At 38.5% G+C, this 21,204-nt stretch overlaps 1 protein-coding gene across 1 annotated transcript in view; it reads right to left on the bottom strand.

Annotated features, from left to right (window-relative positions):
- Positions 1-8,365, bottom strand: part of Spmip2 (sperm microtubule inner protein 2) — a 107,999-nt gene extending 99,634 nt beyond the window's left edge. The window contains exon 1 of the mRNA XM_090343187.1: positions 8,178-8,365. Coding sequence (XP_090199313.1) covers positions 8,178-8,241 — 64 coding nt within the window. The 5' untranslated portion in view covers positions 8,242-8,365. The remainder of the gene's footprint in view (positions 1-8,177) is intronic.
- Between the last annotated feature and the right edge of the window lie 12,839 nt (positions 8,366-21,204).

The raw sequence follows: 21,204 nt of genomic DNA, 5'->3' as shown, positions 1-21,204 counted from the left end.
TAAGCTATGCCACTGAGTTACATCTCTGCTCTGGGACAAGGATTCCTTTAGAGACTACAGAACCAACCCATGACTGTAACCATGACCTTCCAGATTCGAGAGAATTATTCTGTGCTGGAGGCTGCAGTCGTCTGCCTGGTCAACCTGCGTTTGTGGGCCTCCTTCATCTATCTCTCTCTGGGCTACTATTGCCACTGCGACCATGTAGCTCCGGGTAGCATCGTGGGCCAGGAGGAGAGGTGGAGGCCGCCTCCAGATTCATATCCTAAGACATGCACATGCCTAAGAGCTGAACCTGCCTATGTCCTGAGGTCAAGTCCTAGGACTGGCAAAACAAAAATGGTCAGTTATCCTTTGTTGTTATGTAATGACTATTCAATAATAAAATTTCCCTGGTGATTTCAAAGAGCATTTTACAGGGGATAGTGGGAAAGAATCCAAACAAGGCCCACACATGGCAACAACTCGGTTGTGTTGCCTCCTTCCATCATTTATACTGCTATAATCTCCCCTCCTCTTCTTTACTTATTTGGTTGGTTCCCTAGAAGAAAAGTCTATCATTCTAGTGTCCAATGGCTTCCTTGTCACAACATTTAACTTGATACTTTATCCTTTGTAAACAGAATGTGCTTCTAGAACTTTGTATATGTTAAATATTCATAATAAAAAAATCAAAAGCCAAAGAATAATTTATACATATCACTTCAAAATAAACAAAAACTATTTTAAAAAATATTAATGGGTGGGCCAGGAGTTTGGCCTAGTGGTAGAGTGCTTGCCTAACATGCACAAAGACCCAGGTGTGATTTCTAGGTACCACATACATAGAAAAAGCTGGAAATGGTGCTGTGGCTCAAGTGGTAGAGCTCTAGCCTTCAGAAATCTCAAGGACAGTGCCCAGGCCCTGAGTTCAAGCCCCAGGACTGGCCAAAAAAAAATTAATGGGTAAGGCCTGTTCTGATAGTATGAATCTGTACCCTCAGCTATATAAGAGGCACAGACAGGAGGACTGAAGTCCACAGCTGCCAAGACTCAATCTATAAGTCCTGGAACAAAAAGTAATCACAATAACAAAACAAAAAATGGGCTACAGTGGGGCTGGGAGTTTGGCCTAGTGGTAGAGTGCTTGCCTCACATACATAAGGTCCAGGTTCGATTCCTCAGTACCACATACATAGCAAAAAGGCAGAAATGATGCTGTGGCTCAAGTGGTAGAGCTCTACCTTGAGAAAGCCCAAGGACAGTGCCCAGGCCCTGAGTTCAGGGCCCCGGACCGACAAAAAAATAAATAAATAAAAATAAAAATGGGCTGCAGTTGTGGTCAAATAATAGAGAACCCATCTGGCAAGCCCAAGACCCTGAGTTTAAACCCTAGTGCCACTCAAAAGGAAAAGAAAAAATAAATATTGATAGACATAGGTACATATATTCCATTCACAGTATTATATACCATCTTCTACAGCTCAGAGCATTAATGAGAGTTATGTCTTTGTATCTTTCATCTGCTAATTTTGATCTTTGTACCTATATCATATATTAATAAAGAAAAGAAAGTAAAAAAATGTTTGACAGCAGGGCTGGGAGTTTGGCCTAGTGATAGAGTGCTTGCCTAGCATGCTCGAAGAGCTGGGTTTGATTCCTTGGTACCATATACACAGAAAAAAGCCAAAAATGGTGCTGAGACTCAAGTGGTAGAGCTCTAGCCTTGAGAAAGTCCAAGGACAGTGCTCAGGCCCTGAGCTCAAGCCCAGGACAGGCAAAAAAAAAAAAATGTTTGACAGCACCTAAGCCCAGAGTTCAAGCCCCACAACCGACAAAAAGAAAAATAACATTTGTTAAAGTATTTACATCGTTTTATTTTATTTTATTTTTTTTTTGCCAGTCTTGGGGACTGAACTCAGGGCCTGAGCACTGTCCTTGGGCTTTCTCAAGGCTAGAACTCTACCACTTGAGCCACAGCACCACTTCCAGCTTTTTTCTATGTATGTGGTACCAAGGAATGGAACCCGGGTCTTCGTGCATGCTAGGCAAGCACTTTTACCAGTAGGCCAAATTCCCAGCTCAACATATAGTTTTATTTTTAAGTGAATATTTCTACATTAAATATAGGACAATATAAAGCTATCACATTTCAAAACAATATAAATCTATCAAAGGTGACAAAAATATGAAATAATCGTATACATGAAACTAATCTGATAAATGAAAATAAAAATTTAAGTATTAATTAAATCAGTATTAGTTTTTTGTCCATCATGGGGCTTGAACTCTGGGCCTGGGCACTGTCCCTGAGCTCTTCACCTCAAGGCTGCTGCCCTACTCTTGGCCCTGGGTATTGTCTCTGAACTCTTCAGCTCAAGGCTACTACCCTACTCCTTGAGCCACAGAGATACTTCCAGTTTTCTAGTGGTTAACTGACGATAAGAGTCTCTCGGCCTTTAGTGCCTGGACTGGTTTTGAACTGTGATCCTCAGATCTCGGCCTCCTGAATAGCTAAGATTACAGGTGTGAGCCACCCCACACAGCTTAATTAACTCAGTATTATTGTAAAGCTGCAAGTGACAGCAAACCCAATCCAAACTGGCTTACGTTACAGAGGAAATGAATAGGTGAACAGAAATGAAAAGCCTAAGAGGCACAACAAATACTCCAAAATTCAATGTACTATAATAAAAGCAAAATTGTGAATCTTCTAGAAAACACAGGAGAGAAACCTAGGTGACTCTGGGATTGATGATATAGTTTTGGATATGAAAAATAGAATCCAAGGTGAGGCTCTGGTGGCTCTTGCCTGTAATCCTAGCTACACAAGAGGATATGATCAGAGGATTGTGTTTCAAAGCCAGCCTGGGCAAAGTTAAAGATTCCACCTCCAATTAATTAGCAAAAAGTTAGACTCAAGGCATGACTGAAGTGGTAGAAAATTAATATTAAGCAAAAAAAAAGCTAAGGAACAGTGCCCAGACCCTGAGTTCAAGTCCCAATACTGGCACAGAGATATACATAATTAAAACTTTTTTTCTACTAAAGACATTTGTGTTAAAATACATGTCTAGAGAAGGAAAAAACAAGTTACATACTGGGAGAAATTTTTCTACAACATGGGTCAAATAAAGTTCTTCTGTTTGAAATATACAGAAAAATCAGCAACAAGAAAAATAACCTTATGAAATTGTCAAACATTAACAAGAATGATCTCACCAATGACCATCCACAGATAGACTGATCAGTTAAAATAGCAATGTGATCCAACTACACATCTATTAGAAAAGTGAAATGCAAACACCAGGCATTCCCACATGCTCACAAAGTTGCAGAGCCCCAAGGATTTTTCATGGGTTCCTGGTGGAAGCATAAATTGGAATAGCTAGTCAGGAAGACAGGATAGTTTTAGCAAAGCTGAACATATGAGCCATTAATCACACACTCAGGCATTTACAAATGGATTTGAAAACTTGTCCATTGGAAAACCTACACACAAATGTTTATAATAGCTCTTTGCACAGCTGCCCCAAAGTAGGATTGAGGCTAATAGGAACACATTTATGCACAAATTGTGCAAATGTCACAATGAAACTTTGTCTTGTATAACTATGTAGGCTAATAAAAAATAAAAAACCAGACCACACTAACTTCTTTTAAACCTGCCATACTAGTTTAATAGATTTAATATACAACTTCAATAGAATGAATTTACAGTTTTAGTATTTTGATGCAGTGATTATGACGTTTGCTTATAAAATAAAAAAGTTTAAGTTAAAACCATTTTAAGAAGGCCATAGTATAATAATGGAATTCCTTGACAGTAAAAATTATGCAAAGTTATAATACAACAATATGGGATAACTATAAAAAAGAAATAGACCTTCAACTAGATACATTTCCATGTTACTGTGTGCATGCATGTGTGTGTGCTTGTATTTGTGTATACCAAGTCTGTTGTTTAAAGATTACTGAGATAATTTCTCATGAATTTGAGTGAGTTTGGGGACAAAGATACATATTTTTTAAAGGAGAATAATTATTTCTTCTACTCTAAGCAGAGTAGCTTGAATGCATAGACAAAAATCTGTAGGGAAAAAAAAAAGGTATCTGAGTACTATTGGGGAAAATGAACCCATGATTTTCAGGAAATGGTACTGTTGCATGGGATTCTCCATAGTGTGAGGAATATTCCTTGATTTGGTATTGCAAGAATCCTAAGGGTACTTAAGAATTTCAGGGAAAGGAGAATGGTATGCACAAGCAAGAAAACTTTAACAGCCACCACAACCTTATATACTTGATATAAGAGAAGAAATATCTGATCAGTTCTGATCAGGTATCTGATCCGTATCTATCAGATATTAATCTGATCAATTTCTTGCTTTGTTTGAAAGTTTTGCTTTCTCTTGCCTTATCCCTTTATCTCCAATGGTACTGTGTTGGGGACTGACTGTGGGGTCAGTGACCGACTGTGGGGTCAGTGACCATGACTGTGGGGTCAGTGACCTTGGACCCACACAATTGTGTACACAAGGAAGTAGCTCTTATGATTTTGGGCTGTGTCAATAGCTTTTCAATTAACCTGTTTGGGACTTGATAGCTTCTCATTTAACCTTTTTGGGACTTAATAGCTTCTCATTTAACCTATTTGAGGCTGTATTTAAGGTCAGAACTTGAAATAAACTGGGCTGCAGCCTTTACCTGGGCTGCAGACCTCCCAGACCCCATCTGTTTGTCTCTCTTCTATTTTTACCTAGTCCCTGCGCCCCCTATTTCAGGAATCCCAATTTGCTGCCGGCTAGCTCCGGCAGAACTGGAGCAAATATGAGTATTAGCTCACTTTTAAATTTTCCACTCTTAAAAACATGCATGTGCTTATGAACATAACTCAAAATGAATCAAAGACCTCAATATCAGACCTTAAACTCTGAAACTGCTACATGAGAGAGTAGGAAAGACACTGAACTCATAGTCACAGGCAAAAACTTCTTGAACAGAGTTCCAACAAATTGGAGAGAGAGACACAACAAATGTGACTACCTAAAAAATAAACAGTTTCTGCACAGACAAAAGCATAGCTACTAAAGGAGAAAGACAGCCAACCAACTGGGAAAAGATATTCACTAACAATACATCTGACAAATGCTTAATATCCAGTATCTACAGGGAACTCAAGAAACTAATCCCCCCCAAACCCAACAAGCCAATCACTAAATGGGCAAGGGAACTAAAGAGAGACTTATCAGAAGAAGAGATTAAAATGGCAAAGAAACATGAGAAAATGCCCATTATCCATGGTCATAAAGGAAATGCAAATAAAAACAACACTAAGATATCACCTTACCCCAATCAGAATGGCCAATATTCTGAGCTCAAACAACAACAAATGCTGGAGGGGATGGGGAGGAACCCCTACTGCACTGCTGGTGGGAATGCAAACTAGTACAACCACTCTGGAAGACAGTTTGGAGGTTCCTCAAAAAAAAAACTAAAAATATACCATCCCTATGACCCAGCCATACCACTCCTGGGCATCTACCCTGAGCATCATAACCCAGGATATGATAAGGACACCTGCTCAGCCATGTTCATCTTTGCACTATTCACAACTGTCAAGTGATGGAAACAAGCCAGATGCCCCACCACAGATGAATAGATACAAAAAATGTGGTACATATATGCAATGAAATTCTACATAGCCAACAGACAAGATAAAACAACGGCATTCTCTGGGAAGGAAATGAAACTAGAGCAAATCATGTTGAGTGACATAAGCCAAGACCAAAGGAACAAAAGTTGCATGGTCTCCTTGGTATGTGGATATTAGATCCAAACAGTAAAAGAGCGATGACTCAGTATTCAGGTATTCAAGGTCATTGACATGAACTTGGAGATATAAATATAACTATATAGACATATAAATCTATGATGGGATATATATTCTATAGATATATTATGCAGATCATTATGTATCTATGACATACAAATTTTCAGCTTAATTTCAATTATGTTCTTTTTTTTCAGTGTTTTTTTGTTTTGTTTTGTTTTGTTTTGCCAGTCCTGGGCTTGAGCTCAGGGCCTGAGCCCTGTCCTTGGACTTTCTCAAGGCTAGAACTCTACCACTTGAGCCTCAGCACCACTTCCAGCTTTTTTCTATGCATGTGGTACCGAGGAATCGAACTGAGGTCTTCGTGCATGGTAGGCAAGCACGCTACCACTAGGCCAAACTCCCGGCCCTCAATTATGTTCTTAAATATGTATGCCAATGATTGTATATAGAGTCCATTCTTGAATACTTGTTTGTTAAACTTGACATTTGAAAAATGAAAAAAAAACAATAGTGTTACTGTTAGTGGGAGTGTAAACTCATCCAACCACTGTGAAAAGCAGTGTGGCAGTTCCTCAAAAGACTAAACATAGAGCTCCCCTATGGCCCAGCAATTCCACTAGTTGGTATTTACCCAATCATCCAAAAACAAGGACATAATAAACCACTAGCACAACAATGTTCATTACAGCACTATTTACCATATCGAAGATATGGAATCAACCCAGATGTCCCTCAGTAGATGATTGGATCAACAAGATGTGGTATTTATACACAATGGAATTCTATGCTGCCATAAGAAAAAATGACATCACTCCATTTGTAAGGAAATGGAAAGACTTGGAAAAAATCATACTAAGGAATATAGGCTCAATGTTTTCCCTCATTTGTCATAATTAATATAAACCTTGGACTCTCCTAGCAGAGGTTTACAATAAGGTAAATTCTAGATACATAAGCCATATAGGATAAGGCTAAATGAAAGGACCTCCAGGATATAGAAACAAGAGCCATTTAATGTGTGATTGTTGTTCTTAATGTACTATGTTACTTCTCATCTCTTTTGCTGTCCCTTGGTTATCTCATATTATTACAGTATCTTACCTTGTTATCTGATATAGTGTATATATGTTTATTTGTTTATCTGTTTATTTGAAATAGGATAGGGAAGGGGGAAAACAAGATGAGAGGAGGGGGTTGGGGGAGGGAAATGAGGACAAAAGCATGAGAAAGGGTAGCAATGTTTGTGAAGTAATGCACCTTCTATCTGGGGGATATAATGTAACCCTTTTATTAATTACAATGAAAATATTTTTAAAATAAATAAATATAAGAAAGTTAACAAAAAAGTCATATTAAATGAAGTAAGCCAGACACAAAGAAATATAGGCTCAATGGTTTCCCTCATTTGTAATAATTAGTACAAACCCAGTCGAGGATTACAATAGCTCAAAACCATGCACAAGATACAAGACCATATAGGATGAGGGTAAATGAAAGGACCTCCAGGAGTGTGGCCTAGTGGTCGAGTGCTTGCCTAGCATGTATGAAGCCCTAGGTTAGATTCCTTGGTACCACAGACACAGAAAAATGGTGCACTAGCCTTGAGAAAGCTCAAGAACAGTTCCTAGGCCCTGAGTTCAAGTCCCAGGACTGGCAAAAAAAAAAAAAAGTTCATAGACATTCTTTACCCACTCAAAACTCAGCTTCCTGAATATCTAGGATTTCATCAGTGAGCCACTGGTTCATGCCCATATAATTTTAAGTATGTTGAAGGAAAATCCATAATCATTTGTATGATTTGTATCATGTATCTTGCTCAATTTTTTTGTATGTCAATCCAGGGCTTGAACTTAGGGCCTGAATACTGTCCTTGAGCTCTTTTTGTTCAAGGCTCTACCACTTGAGCCACAGTTCTACTTCCAAATTTTTGGTGGTTGGTTAGAGATTAACAGTCTTACAGACTTCCCTGCCCATGCTGGCTCTGAACCACAATCCTCAGATCTCAGCCTCCTGAAATGCTACAGTTATAGGCATGAGCCTATAATTTATCAAATACATCTATTTTTAAAAATACAAAAATCTAATAATAGTTTGATTAAAGGTACAGTGTTAACATCAAGTAGTTTCCCTTCTGCAAACATAAATGTTCTACTAATTTTTTTGTAAACATTTGGTTAGATACAGTGACAGCTGCTCTAACGCTTTGTTTGTAGCCACAGGAAGACAAGGACTGGGCTGAATAGTCACAATCATGTAGCAGTATGTGCTACATTACCAGCACACAATTATTTCACGGTTACATTCTCCAATAGGTGAGGAAAGCCTCAATCTCCTGTGGATCTATGGACAAAACTCGGCTCACCTGTAACAATCATCCGTTTTCCCACAGACATACATAAGGGCTTTTGGCACGACACAGATGTCATGGCGATGTGGTAACTGTGCCACTGCAATTTCTCCTTCAGTGTCCTCAAAGAATTTCTTTCTGCACCAGAAAGAAAAGTCCCTGGTGTTTGTCGGTGACATACACAAGGTGGTTGCTAAGGCCTCCTTATAACAAAGGGGTCAGATGAGCCCTGTCCAGAGTTCCGTATTCCAAATGCACAGAGCTGTAGCTCTGGGCCTCATCTATCAGCCCAACCAAGGATCCTCATCCAACCCCCTGTGTGGATACTCTTCAGCTGCTAACTCATCACCAGCATCTTTCAGCATTTCTGAAAACTATTCCATAGGAACCTATTGTCACAAAATAGACAATCAGTTTGAACCATGGTCACCTGTCCAAACTGACCCTGCTAACTAGCTGTGAAAAACCCTGGCCAGATAAAATACCACAAGAACTAAAGATTACATTAACAAATGAATAAGCAAATTAAGTATGTACATTTCTTTCTACTATCACATTGTCCTACATCTTAAGATAAAGTTTATGCTTTGGCCTTAGTGTGTTTGTGGTTCCTAACCTGTGCGCTCATGAGTGTTACACACACTATTTGCTCTTCCTCTGGTGTTTCTATTTAACTATTTCTTGTTCTCTGAGAGCCAGGGCCCATGTCCTCTCTTGCAGGAGGGTGTTTGAAGATACAGCTTTGTGTTTTCTCTGTTAGTCTCTTTAACCTTTACCATGCTAGGTTTAGGTCTATCTTGTTAAGCTCTGTCAGTTAAATTATGGGGAGATTGTTGTTTTGGTTAGGTTTTGGATTTGGATTTTTGGTGCTAGGGATTAGCATCTTGCACATGCTACATAAACATTCTACTCTTAAGTTCATTAATTGTTTGCCTTTTCTTTCTGCTTTCCTTCAGACTCTGACTTCCAGGAGTTCATGATAAAAGCATGCTTACCTATTTCAATTTCCAAAGACTAGTATATAACAGAGTTAATAAATGTTTATAGAGTGAAAAAATGAATAAACAGATAATTGAAGCCTGCTGAGACTCATAATATTGAATGCCTGATAAATATAAATTCTAACAGCTATTTTAAATTGCCTAACCATATGGAGTGCTTTACTGGAAATATAATTAACACCCCTTTTTGTTGAGAATGAAGATTAAAATACTAAGGCAGTGAATAATGGCTTACACATGTAATCTTAGGAGGTGGAAAACAAGAAGATTGACACTTGAGGCCATCTTCAATAAAAAATCTTGGCATTGCAACCAAAACATTGGATGTGGTGGTATTCCTCTGTAATTTTGTCTACTAGAAAGGTGGAAGTAAGACAATTGCTGCCTGAGGTCCACCTGGCAAAAGGACAAAATCATATCTTTTTTTAAAAAAAAAATGAACTAACATCAGCCAGATGCTTAATGGCTCACACTTGTCATCCTAGTTCAAAGGAAGTTGAGATTGTGGGGTGCAGCCTCTGCTGTGGGTGTAGACATTGTACACATCCTAGCTTGGCTGACATGGTACAGCTTGACCTGAGACTTTCTCACCCCACTGTCAGAGGCTCTGTTGAGCCCCATTATATGACCTACCCCATTCATGTGCTCCATCCTGCTTCCTCTCCTTTCCCATCACCATCTTGTTTCCCATTTGCCAACAACCTGACCAAATAGATGTGAAAGACTTCCGTGCACCTTTGAGGAAAGTGAGCATATACAGGAACCCTTATCATGTGAACCACTTAGCCCTTCTAACCAGAAACATATTCTATGTAGTGTGGACAGCTGGAGTGACTCCTTAGTGTTCTCCTGGTTTCTTCTTCGGTGTCATTTTCTTTGGTCCTGACCTATATCACACTCTTTTCTTTTTACCTCCCTCCTGTGAAGTTCACTATGGTTTCAGAAGCCTTTCTACACTTCCTGAAGTGAGCTCATCCTGCTAATGAGATTGCAGGGCACTGTCCAGTTGAGGCTTCCCTCTGTGAAAATTCCCTGTCACTGTCTATGGAAATACGTTGTTCAAGACATCCATGATGGGAACCTCCCTGTTGTTATGGCTGTTTCGAGATAATGTTTTTCTATGCTGCCTAAACTGGTCCCAAACTTTTAAATTCCTTTAATCCTACCTCTGGGACTGGAGTTGCACTGCTACACCCAGCTCATCTATGATCTCAGTGATGCTGGAAAAAGAAAGGGAAATCTGAATAATGGAAGGTAACTTAAGCAGAAGAAAATGAGCAAACAAACAAAAATCTCTACAGATCTTGACTTTTGACTAGGGACTGCCCAGCTGTCCATCATGGGAAATGAAGATTGTGATATTGTCTTGAATGATTGCAACCTTCACAATGTTATACCTTTAGGGTTAGCCACTGCGATAGCAAGATGTTAAAAGGATGGGAACGCAAGAAGAGAAACCAGAGCTAGTTCACCCTTAGGGATTATTCCACCAACCCAACACTGATTTAAATACATTTTTTTTCATTCTTTAGAAATTTAAAACATGGTTTTATAATAAAGGAAATATTTACATGGTAAATATCCTTAAAATAAAAAAAATTCAAAGGCATTTGGCTTTTATATTGGTTAATTCCATTATGTTCTTTTTTCTTTACATGAAATTCTAATTTTTAAAAAATTTATGTCATCATAACCATAGTCTTGACTTTCTTAGAGAAACAGTAGTATACTGAACATGCTTTTTTCTCCTTAACCTTTTATCAGTACATCTAGAGATCACTCTATGGCATTATGTATTCATAGTGCTATCCCCTCACCCCTTGCTTAACAAAATATTCAACTGTTAACATTTAGCATAATTCATTTCATCAGTTCAATAAAAATAGAATCATGATCATGAGATCATTTGAGCTATTTCTATTATTTTGCTGTTATAAACAGGATTACAAAATAGTTTTCTGCATGTAACACTTTATTTAAAAACATTTTTTTGCAGGCATCTTTGAGACAGATTTGTAAAGTGATATCATTGAGTCAAAGGGGAAAGGCATACATGATTTTACTGAATGGTTATTATCATTTTGGATTCCTAGCTACAGTACCTGAGAATGGATGTTTATTTGCACACAATTTTACCCATTCATGTATTGTCCTTGTGCTAAGCAAGGAATCTGCCATAATAATTTATATTTTGCTTGTTATTTGTATGATTAAACATTTTTCATAGGCTTAAAAACAATATGCATTCTTTTCCTTTTTCATTTTTTCCAATGTTGATAATGGAACCCAGAATTTACACATGTTAAGCAAGTATCCTGTTACCAAACTATGCACTTAGCACACTATTTCCTATAAACTATCTAATAGATCTTTCTATCTCACATTCACACACACACATTATTTATCTATTTATCTCTCTATATCTATTACTGCAAAATGATTTTATTATGTCCTACTTTTGAAAGGCCTACATTCTAAAGTAAAGCAGAGAGACTTACCATAAAATGTAATGAGGGTAAGTGATAGTTAAGGGATGACATCATAAATACATAATCTCTTTCTCAGGTCCTGGGAATAGAGGGAAGATCACTTACCTCAGTCTATCTGGAGGAGAAGCCTTACATGTACCAAGCTGTGGCTTCCTTGAGGTGGTGAAATCTGAAGTGTTTTAAGAGTGACTAGGATGTAGCAAGGGGCAAAGCAAGAGGCTGTGGTTGTTGGGAAGGCATTTGAGACAAAGCAGACAGTGAGGGCAATAGGAGGAAACAGCCAGCAGCACTGCGCATGTCAAAACAATTTCTGCACGCTGATGCCATGATCGATAGGGTATGTTTTTCAGCTTTCTGTACTGTGACAAAAACCTGAGATACATTAACTTATTATAAGGTGGAAAAGTTTATTCTGGCTCACGATTTCAGAAGTTTCCTTCATGATTTTTGACCTGTGGTGAGGCAGTCCATCATGACAGCGAGCACATAGTGGAGAAAAGCTGCTCACTTCATGGTTGAAAGGAAGCAAAATGAAAATGAATAGAGGCAAAAGTACCAATGCCCCTTTCAAACATGTGCTCCCAATAGCCAAACTTCCTCTTGTTAGGCCGGATCACCTAAAATTTTTACCAGCTGCCAATAATGTGAAGGCTGTCATCAGGGCCTAAGGAGACAAAAATCCAGACAGTCGCAGAAAGTGGACCACGCAATAGGCTGAAGCGATCCATTAAACAATGTGAGGCACTTGGGCTTTGTTCTGTAGTTAATGAACACCCTTGAAAGGTGTTACCAGAGCACTAGCCAGTCTTCAATTTCTATTAAAACACTCTGTGTACGTTTGAGGACAAACTCCTAGAATCCCAGTGTCCTGATAGGAGCTGTTGACATGCTCCAAGAAAGCAAGGACAAGCACCTGGAAAGAATCAGACAGAATGCAGGCAGACACATCTATCCACTTTGTGTGTATCTATCTATTATCTATGTATAAACCTATCTTTCTGTCTGTCTGTCTTTCTATTTTTTGGACCTTAAACTCTCACTTAGCTTTATCACTCAGAGCTGGTTTTCTACCACTTGAGTTACATTTCCACTTCTACCTTTTTGCTGGTTAGTTGGAAATAAGCATCTCTCAGATTTGTCTGCCTCAGGCTGGCTTCAAATCTTCATCCTCACATCTCAGCATCTTGAGCAGCTACAATTACAGGCCTGAACTACTGGCACACAAACCACAAGACCCATGAAGATAACATAGTGAATAGAGGTCATATAAATGTCCCAACTTTCTATCTTAGTCTACTGGCAGGCAATAGTATCTCATAATGGCATAGAGAAAACAAAAGAAAGGAAGAAAACTGAAGCCTTTAACTAGGTGTAGAGTTGTATGTGCTTCACTCACAAGCTAGCAGAGCAGTTAAAATTCACCCTCAAATTATCATGAACTATGGTGACCACTACTGAACTTATTTACTATATTATAGGAATAAAAGATAGTCTTCTTGGGCCACCAGATGCATTGCTCTTAGAAAAAAAATTGCTATTATACAAGAATCAATAATAGATTTTTCTAATCAATTCCAGAGCTTACTGCTCAACATGATTAAATTTTTGCTATTATCTGGCTTGGATAATTGAATAGATATTCAGAGGTGCTAATCAATTTCAATAGTCCCGTCTATGAAGGCTAATGCTCTGAAAAATATCTTGTTTTAATGTTTGGGAAAAAGTGTAACTCTTGATGAGATAAATATTATACAAAGTAGAAACTTTATAATACAATCATTATATATGTAGACATGTGTATATATATACACATATCTTATACATATGTACATATGTATATGGGATGTAGCTTAATGGTAGAACATGCACTTAGCATACAAAGGGGCCCTGGACAAATGACCTATGGACAAATGAGTATTTCTTAATAATGTTGGGGTGCTGGGATTGGAAGCTAGGGCCTTGCACATGCTATGCAAGTGATCTACCCCCAAGCCACTCAAGTGCTTTCCATTTACTTTTAAAAATCAAGTATTTTCTGCCCCTTATATATAATTCTGCTTTCAGAAAATAATCTGGGAAACACACCAAAGATTTAACAGAGTTGGCTTTAAACTCTTCTGAGTTACTCTTCTTCAATGTTACTCTTCTGTGTAACATTGGCATATCATTTTTTTTTTGTGAAAGAAGAATTATTCTGCCAACTTGCAAAGGAAATGGGATGTGTGGCAAATGCCTGTCACTGTCTGGGACACATCATGTCAACTCAATGCACTTTGCTGTGATATTGGTCTCAACACCCCTTTACTTCAACAGGGTTCACTTTTTCAAACTGGTGTTGGGATTTGAACTGGGATCTCATACTTAATAGGCTTGCTCAGCTGACAGTCTATCATTTCAGCATTATCTAACTCTGAAGAATGAGTCTTCAAGTCTTTTTGCTTTTCCTAGTCTTGATCCATTATCTTCCAGATCTCAGCTTCATAAGTAGCTGGGATTATGAGTGTGAGTTACCAGCAACTGGGTCAAAACAAGTTGTTTTTTTATTTTATTTATTTATTTATTTTTTGTTTGTTTGTTTGCTTGCCAGTCCTGGGCTTGAGCTCAGGGCCTGAGCACTGTCCTTGGACTTTCTCAAGGCTAGAGCTCTCCCACTTGAGCCTCAGCACCACTTCCGGCTTTTTTCTATGTATGTGGTACCAAGGAATCGAACCCGGGTCTTCATGCATGCTAGGCAAGCACTTTAACCACTAGGCCAAACTCCCGGCCCACAAGTTGTTTTTCTAAAAACTTTTATTTATCTTTTTATTGTACTTTATTGTCAGGGTGATGTATGAGGGTTTACAGTTACATTCATCAAGTAGTGGGTACATTACTTCTTGAACATTGATACCCCTTCTCATGTTTTTGTCCCACTTCTCCTCCCCCACCCCCTCCTAATCAACTCATTTTTCTCCTTCCCATCGCTATTTCAAATAAACATATATACAATATACCAGGCATCAAAGTCAGATACAGTAACATGAGATAACCTATAAGGGGGGGAAAAAGGAAAAAAATAATTGTACATAGTACCTTAAGAACAATAATCACATAAGATAAACATCTTGTTTCCATATCCTGGAGTTCTTTTCGCTTAGCCTCATCCTAGATGTCTACATATACATAGCTTTTGAGCTATTGTGATCCTCTCCTAGGAGAATCCTAGATGTATACTAATTATTACAAATTAGGGAAATCATGGAGCCTATGTTTCTTGGGTCTGGCTTACCTCACTTAATATGATTTTTCCATTTCCTTATGAAAGGAGCTATAACATTCTTTCTGATGGTAGCATAGAATTCCATTGTGTATAAATACCACATCTTTTTGATCTATTCATCCACTGAGGGGCATTTGGGTTGGTTCCATATCTTAGCTATGGTAAATAATGCTGCAATGAACATGAAAACAACAGTTTAAAAACATTAAAACACAAAATGTTTGATTGTGATCTCCTGATTGTTATACTGTATATTTTAAAACAATAAATATAGACAGGTACCATGACTCATACCTGCAATTACAGCTACTCAGGAGGCTGGGATCAGAGAATCGAGGTTCTGAGCCAGCCTGGGAACCATAAAACTTTTATCTCCTAATAAGTGCCCTTGAACCCCCAAAAAATTGAAAAGTGGAGCTGTGTTAGAAACTATTTTTGAGGGAGGAAAACAAATCTCAAGGACAATGCCCAGACCCTGAATTCAAGCCTGAGGACTGGTACTAACACAAACATACACACACACACACACACACACACACACACACACACACACACACAAATCCATTAATAAAGCAAGTGCTACAGAAACAATTACTGTCCTCTCATACTTTTTACAACTATGTGAATCACAATTTCAACTGTGACTGACACTGAGCCCCTTTCCCATGGCTACCTGATCCCAGAATGGAGGTACAATTTATGAATTCGTGAATGAGTCAGGTTTACTTGGCTATAAAAGGAAACCCAATGTTTTTTTTGCCAGTCCTGGGCTTGAGCTCAGGGCCTGTGCACTGTCCTTGGACTTTCTCAAGGCTAGAACTCTACCACTTGAGCCTCAGCACCACTTCCGGCTTTTTCTATATGTGTGGTACCAAGGAATCGAACCCGGGTCTTTGTGTATGCTAGGCAAGCACTCTAACCACTAGGCAAAATTCCAGGTCCCAGGAAACCCAATTTTGGGTAATTTTTTAACATAATTTTTAAAGAATATTGCTGTTTGGGTGAGGGCTATGGCTTTGGAAACCCCTGTACAGCAAGAGTTTTGTCATACTTACTCTTCACTTTTATGTCATCTTTCTCCTTGTGGACATTTCCTTTTCCTTTACCAGTAACTCTTTTCCAGTTCACCAGACACGGTTCAAGTTATTTTCCCTAGAAATCCTCAGCTCCCTTGGAAAACAATAGATTCAATTATCTGTCAAGGGGAACTATTTCCTGAGTGTAAACTCAAAATCACTCCTCTTACCTTAAATCAACTGTACTCCTCTTAAATCAAGTGTCCTCTATAATTTATACATATTCCTTCACAAGCTATTCTAATATGCTTCCTTAGAGTGGAAGTCTGAAGTTGAGTGCCTAATCTTCATTCATCTTCCATAGACTAAGTGTGATGTGTTGCAATCTGTACTTATGGCAGAGTTAAACCTCTGGTGTTAAAAGAGAAGAGACAACTTTCTAGAATTTGTAATGCTGTAGAATGATCATTGAGATATGTAGTAACTTATCTCCAAAAAGAGTCTGATCATTACAAGTAATTACAAAAATACCTGTTATTTTTTACTTGAAAAACATTAGTAATTTATTTAAAATATGGGTCTTCGGTGTAATCTTAGGAAAACACTCTGTTTGGGGCTGAGTATCACTTGGAGAGAGGGAATTTGAGCCTGCTTGGGCAACAAATAAGACCCTGTCTGAAAAAAAAATTCCCACTTTACTTTGAAAATAATTTGGGGGAATTTAAATAGGAAAATAAGTCTCCTTTTTGTACCTCTTATTATAGGATTTTTTAAAGCCTAATAATCTTAGCCTTTTTATTTAAACTATAATTTGAACTTCTATTGTCAAAAGGCTGAGAACAGTTTGCATGGAGGAGCCCGCTGACATCTGGGAAGAAAGCATGAATGAATTTATTACTTCTTAATGGCAGAAGCTAGCACCCTCTTCCTTCTCCCTCCATCACACAAGCTAGATGTCAGGAATTTAAATAAAATCAAGTTTAAATGCTCTATATTAAGGGAAAATAAGTTTGTGATAGGGAATAGGTTGAAGGAATTTGGTAATCAGAAGAGACAGAATTGGTAGAACAAGGGATGGGCAGAAGAAAAGGAACTAGACACCTAAGACATATTGTGAAACTGTCCTCTGAGACTGGAGAGAAGGTCTAATTTTAGGAAAGGCTAACTTTAATTTGAAAAACTTGGTTATCTATGTTATTTTATTATCTGGTCATCTATTGGTTTGGTTTATTGGTTGATTTAATCATATTGTAGTACTAGAGATAGAACCCAGAGCCTTAATGCAGATTGGGTAATACTCTACCACCAAGCTATATCTCCAGGACTAACATATCACCTAATGTGATAGATAGGATTGAAAGGGAATACTCATTTAGAGTATTAAAATAGTAGTTGAATCCAAATATGATCGAGTCAGAATCTGGGATTCTGTTCTGCTGATTAAGAATGTGTTTCAGCACAGTTTCAATAATTATCATTTTACTGTACTGTATTTAATTATTCATTACTCAGATTGATTATTAAAGCTCTCCTTATTCTCTTTGTTTTACTGCAAATAATACTTTAATGACACTTCTGTGAATATAACTCCTTGTGGAGCATTTCCTTTCCATAAACTGCCCAGTGTGTGAAAATGTTAGAGCTATATTTTCTCTTGAATTGTTTATCAGTTTCTTAGGCAATATTGATGAACTCTTCTCTATAGAAAACAAGACTGGTTCTCTCCACCTCTTTTCTACCCTCCAGACTTGGGTGAGATGCACTCTGCTCTTGAATAGGGTGCACCCTGCTCTGTCACCAGGATTCCCCAAGATGTGAATATGGTGTCTATTATTTAAATGCACTCAGTGCTCATATTCAGCTCCTGTAGTGAAAATGCTCTTTTCTGGAGTGTGCTGTGTAGAGGCCTTCTTCTCCTCATTGCTTTTCATCATTAAATTTTTCAAGAGGATCACTGTGATCTCATGATTTACGAAGGCCCTGTCAGTCTTGTTATGTTAAAAAATATCTCTTATTCCCTCTGTACATCATGTCTATGATAACAATAAAGTAAATCAATTTTTAAACAAAAAAATAGTAATTGAATCCAGAAGTCTGGATTGACATTTCTCAATTGCTTAAAAAGTTATTTATTACATTACTATAAAAAGTTTAAGGAGCTTGCCTACCATGCATGAAGACCTGGGTTTGATTCCTCTGTACCACAAAAGCTGGAAGTGGTGCTACAGCTAAAGTGGCACGGTGCTAGCCTTGATGAAAAAGCCTAAGGACAATGCTCAGGCCCTGAGTTCAAGCCCCAGGACTGGCAAAAAATAAATAAGTTTAAAATTAAAAAAGAAAGTTCAAGTACTCAGAGATCTGATTATTTAATCTTTCAGATTTTAATCCCAACTTTGTCAACTGTACTAGAGCTGAAATATTTTAAGTGAATGAAATCATAGATATATTATTTATTTTGGATGACTCACATTCCTAACATAAGTTGAAAAATTGTTCTTATAACAGCTGTCACTGAAGATTCTCATAGGCTGAAAGATTCCTTATTATTTTAGGTCATTTCAGATGAAGAAGGAAAGGCCCTTAGGGACTGGCCTGGAGGGGTGGGTGAACCAGGGTTACAGAAAGGAAGTAGAAAGTACAAGAGGGTAGGGAGCAGCCAGGGGAAAGAAAGTGTCAGAGAGAGCATAGAAAAACCAGGCTGAAGGCAAGAACTAAAGTAAAATAGGACAGTTATTATGTATTGCTGCCGTAAAATTACTCCAAAATGTAGGGACTGAAGACAATAGTGCCTTCAGAATATAGCTTGGCTACATGCCTTTTATTCAAGTCCTTCATGAAGCTACAGCCAAGCTATCAATGTGGACTGAGGCCTTACATGATAACTTTGTGGGTAGGAATCTGATTCAGGCTCATTTGGGTGCTTGTTGACAATATCCTGTGGGATATTGAACTATCTTCTATGTCTGTACACAAAGCAGCTCAAAAAATGATGGCTGGCTTCCTTCATCTGCAGAAATTGAGAGAATACTCCAAAATTAAAGCCACATAATCTGATAGGTGATATCACCTCTGTTTACTCTGTTTCTTGCAAAGTGTCACAAAACCCCAATCACACTGGAGGGGAGGAAATTATATAACACAAGAATAAAATTGATTCACGAATTACACAAGGGCTTGGAAACTAGACAGGACTCATTGGGCCTCGTGGATTTCTGACAATCCATGAAGAGAATGTTTCAGGAGCAGAGATGTTGAGTATTTACATTCTGGTTCTGAATAGAGCTGCTTCATCCTCTGAGGCATCAAAATTGATGTGAACCATCCAAGTTCTAGTAGAATGACCTACATGTAGAGAGGTATTGGAGAGGAGGGGTGGGAAGAAGTTGGAGTTGGTTGGTAGAGTGCTAGAAGTTATTGAGCAACATCTTTGATGTACAGTAGCTTTATATCCCTATAGTCTCTGACATCTTTCTAGGGTATTCCACATTCAGTCAGCTGAGTCCTTTAAATTGCTTATACTCTGCAACCTAGCATTAGTAAATGTTAAAAAAAAATAAGCTTTTCTAACATGAACATCTAATCTTCTACATTATGAAGTTGTTACAAAACTATTTTTTTAAAAAGCAGGTAATTGAGGAACTCAAAGTTAGTCTAAAAAGTTCCTTGACCCTAATAGAAGAAAAAGAAACCACATGCACATACACAAAGTTGTTTATGTCTACACTCATAAGCTTAAGTGATTGTGTGTGTGTGTGTGTGTGTGTGTGTATTGCTAGAGATAGAACCCATGTACTCACACATGCTACCTGAGCACTCTACCACTGAACTATATACCTATGGCACATTGAGAAATAGTTTTCTTATGTAATTTTGTATTTTTAAGAGTTTTTTTTAAGTGATTCCTTCACATTGCCTCTGAGTTTATTAAGGGCCAAACTTTAACCCTGGGCTTTTAATTTAAGGCATGCTTCTCATTCCAGCTAGGTTCCAGTACTGAATTGATTACATTTTTATCTACTTAATGCTTATCATCCATACTTAGGAAACAGTCTGCATGAGCCATCTATTCTGCCTCTTATCTATTGTGTCACAAGTCACGTTACCACAGATTCTTGGTAATCTTAGATAACTACAACCCCTGCAAGAAGAATTTTTGACATTTTTTTTCCAAAGAAGGCCTACAGAAGAACTGGACTGCACGTACCCCACAGAGGGGCTGTGTGGAGCCCAGCTTTGGGTGGAGCACTGGATGAATACACACAGAGATGAAGGATATCTGTCTGTCCGGGTATCCCGTGTTCTGAAGTACTGTCCTTAGTTCTTAGAATCAGAAATCAAATGAACTCCAACAGGAAGCGGAGGTTTCAGGCCTGAGAACCATGATAATTTTTTTTAAATAATAAAACTGCACACAGCAGAACAAGCACGTTCTAGAAAAGCAGATGACGGCCCTTACCGTGGGGTGAATGTACATTTCCTGCAGCGCTATTGGCTCGTTCTTCACACGATTGCTGCCGTCTGTAAGGAAGTGGCCATTCTCTGGGTGACCTGAGCTAACTTCAGTCGTGCTGGGAAATTCTCATGCCTTCCTCCAAAGAGCTAATGAAGCGAAGCCCTGGCCATGCAGGCACTGGAGGGAGAGGGGTGGGGGGTGTCGGGGAAGCTGGGCAGGAGGGGTGCCCCGCTGCCACTGGCCTGCTCGCTTGTGTTCCCACGTCCAACATTCACAATGCGCAGCGCCCTGGAAAAAGTGCTAAAGAGGATTCATTGTGTTTGGCTTTGTCTTCTCTGCTCGTTCCAAGCGGCCCTGTGTTCACACAGGCTTCCCTTTCCTGAGGCATCTCTATTGGCCCAGAGCCAGGAGAACCATGGAGAGCCACTGAGGGGTGTGGGCCCAAGGGGAGGAGACCCCTTCTTCACAGTCTGAACTGTGAATGACACTCAAGTTGTTGGTAGAAATACTGACAAATCGAGGAGTTCACAATGATGACTTTAAATTCTTCTTGACAACCTGACATCATTTATCAAATGATAAAATTATTTAAAAATCGGGTACGACACCAGAGATTCAAACCTATAATTCTAACTATACAGGAGATGGAGATATGAGGATTGTGATTAGAAGCGAATGCAATCAGGAAAGTACAACGCTTATCTTTAGCCAGGAAACAAACAAACAAGCAAGAATAACAACAAGAAAAAAAAAAACTAGAAGTGAAGATGTGGCTCAACTGGGAGAATGTCAACCTTTAGAGCATGAATCCCTGTTTTCAAGCC

The sequence above is a fragment of the Megascapheus bottae genome, chromosome 13 (genome assembly GCF_031878675.1).
Source record: "Megascapheus bottae isolate mThoBot1 chromosome 13, mThoBot2.hap1, whole genome shotgun sequence".
Lineage (NCBI taxonomy): Eukaryota > Metazoa > Chordata > Mammalia > Rodentia > Geomyidae > Megascapheus > Megascapheus bottae.
The sequence above is the reverse complement of the archived record's forward strand: the minus strand, read 5'-3'. Positions and strand labels throughout refer to the sequence as shown.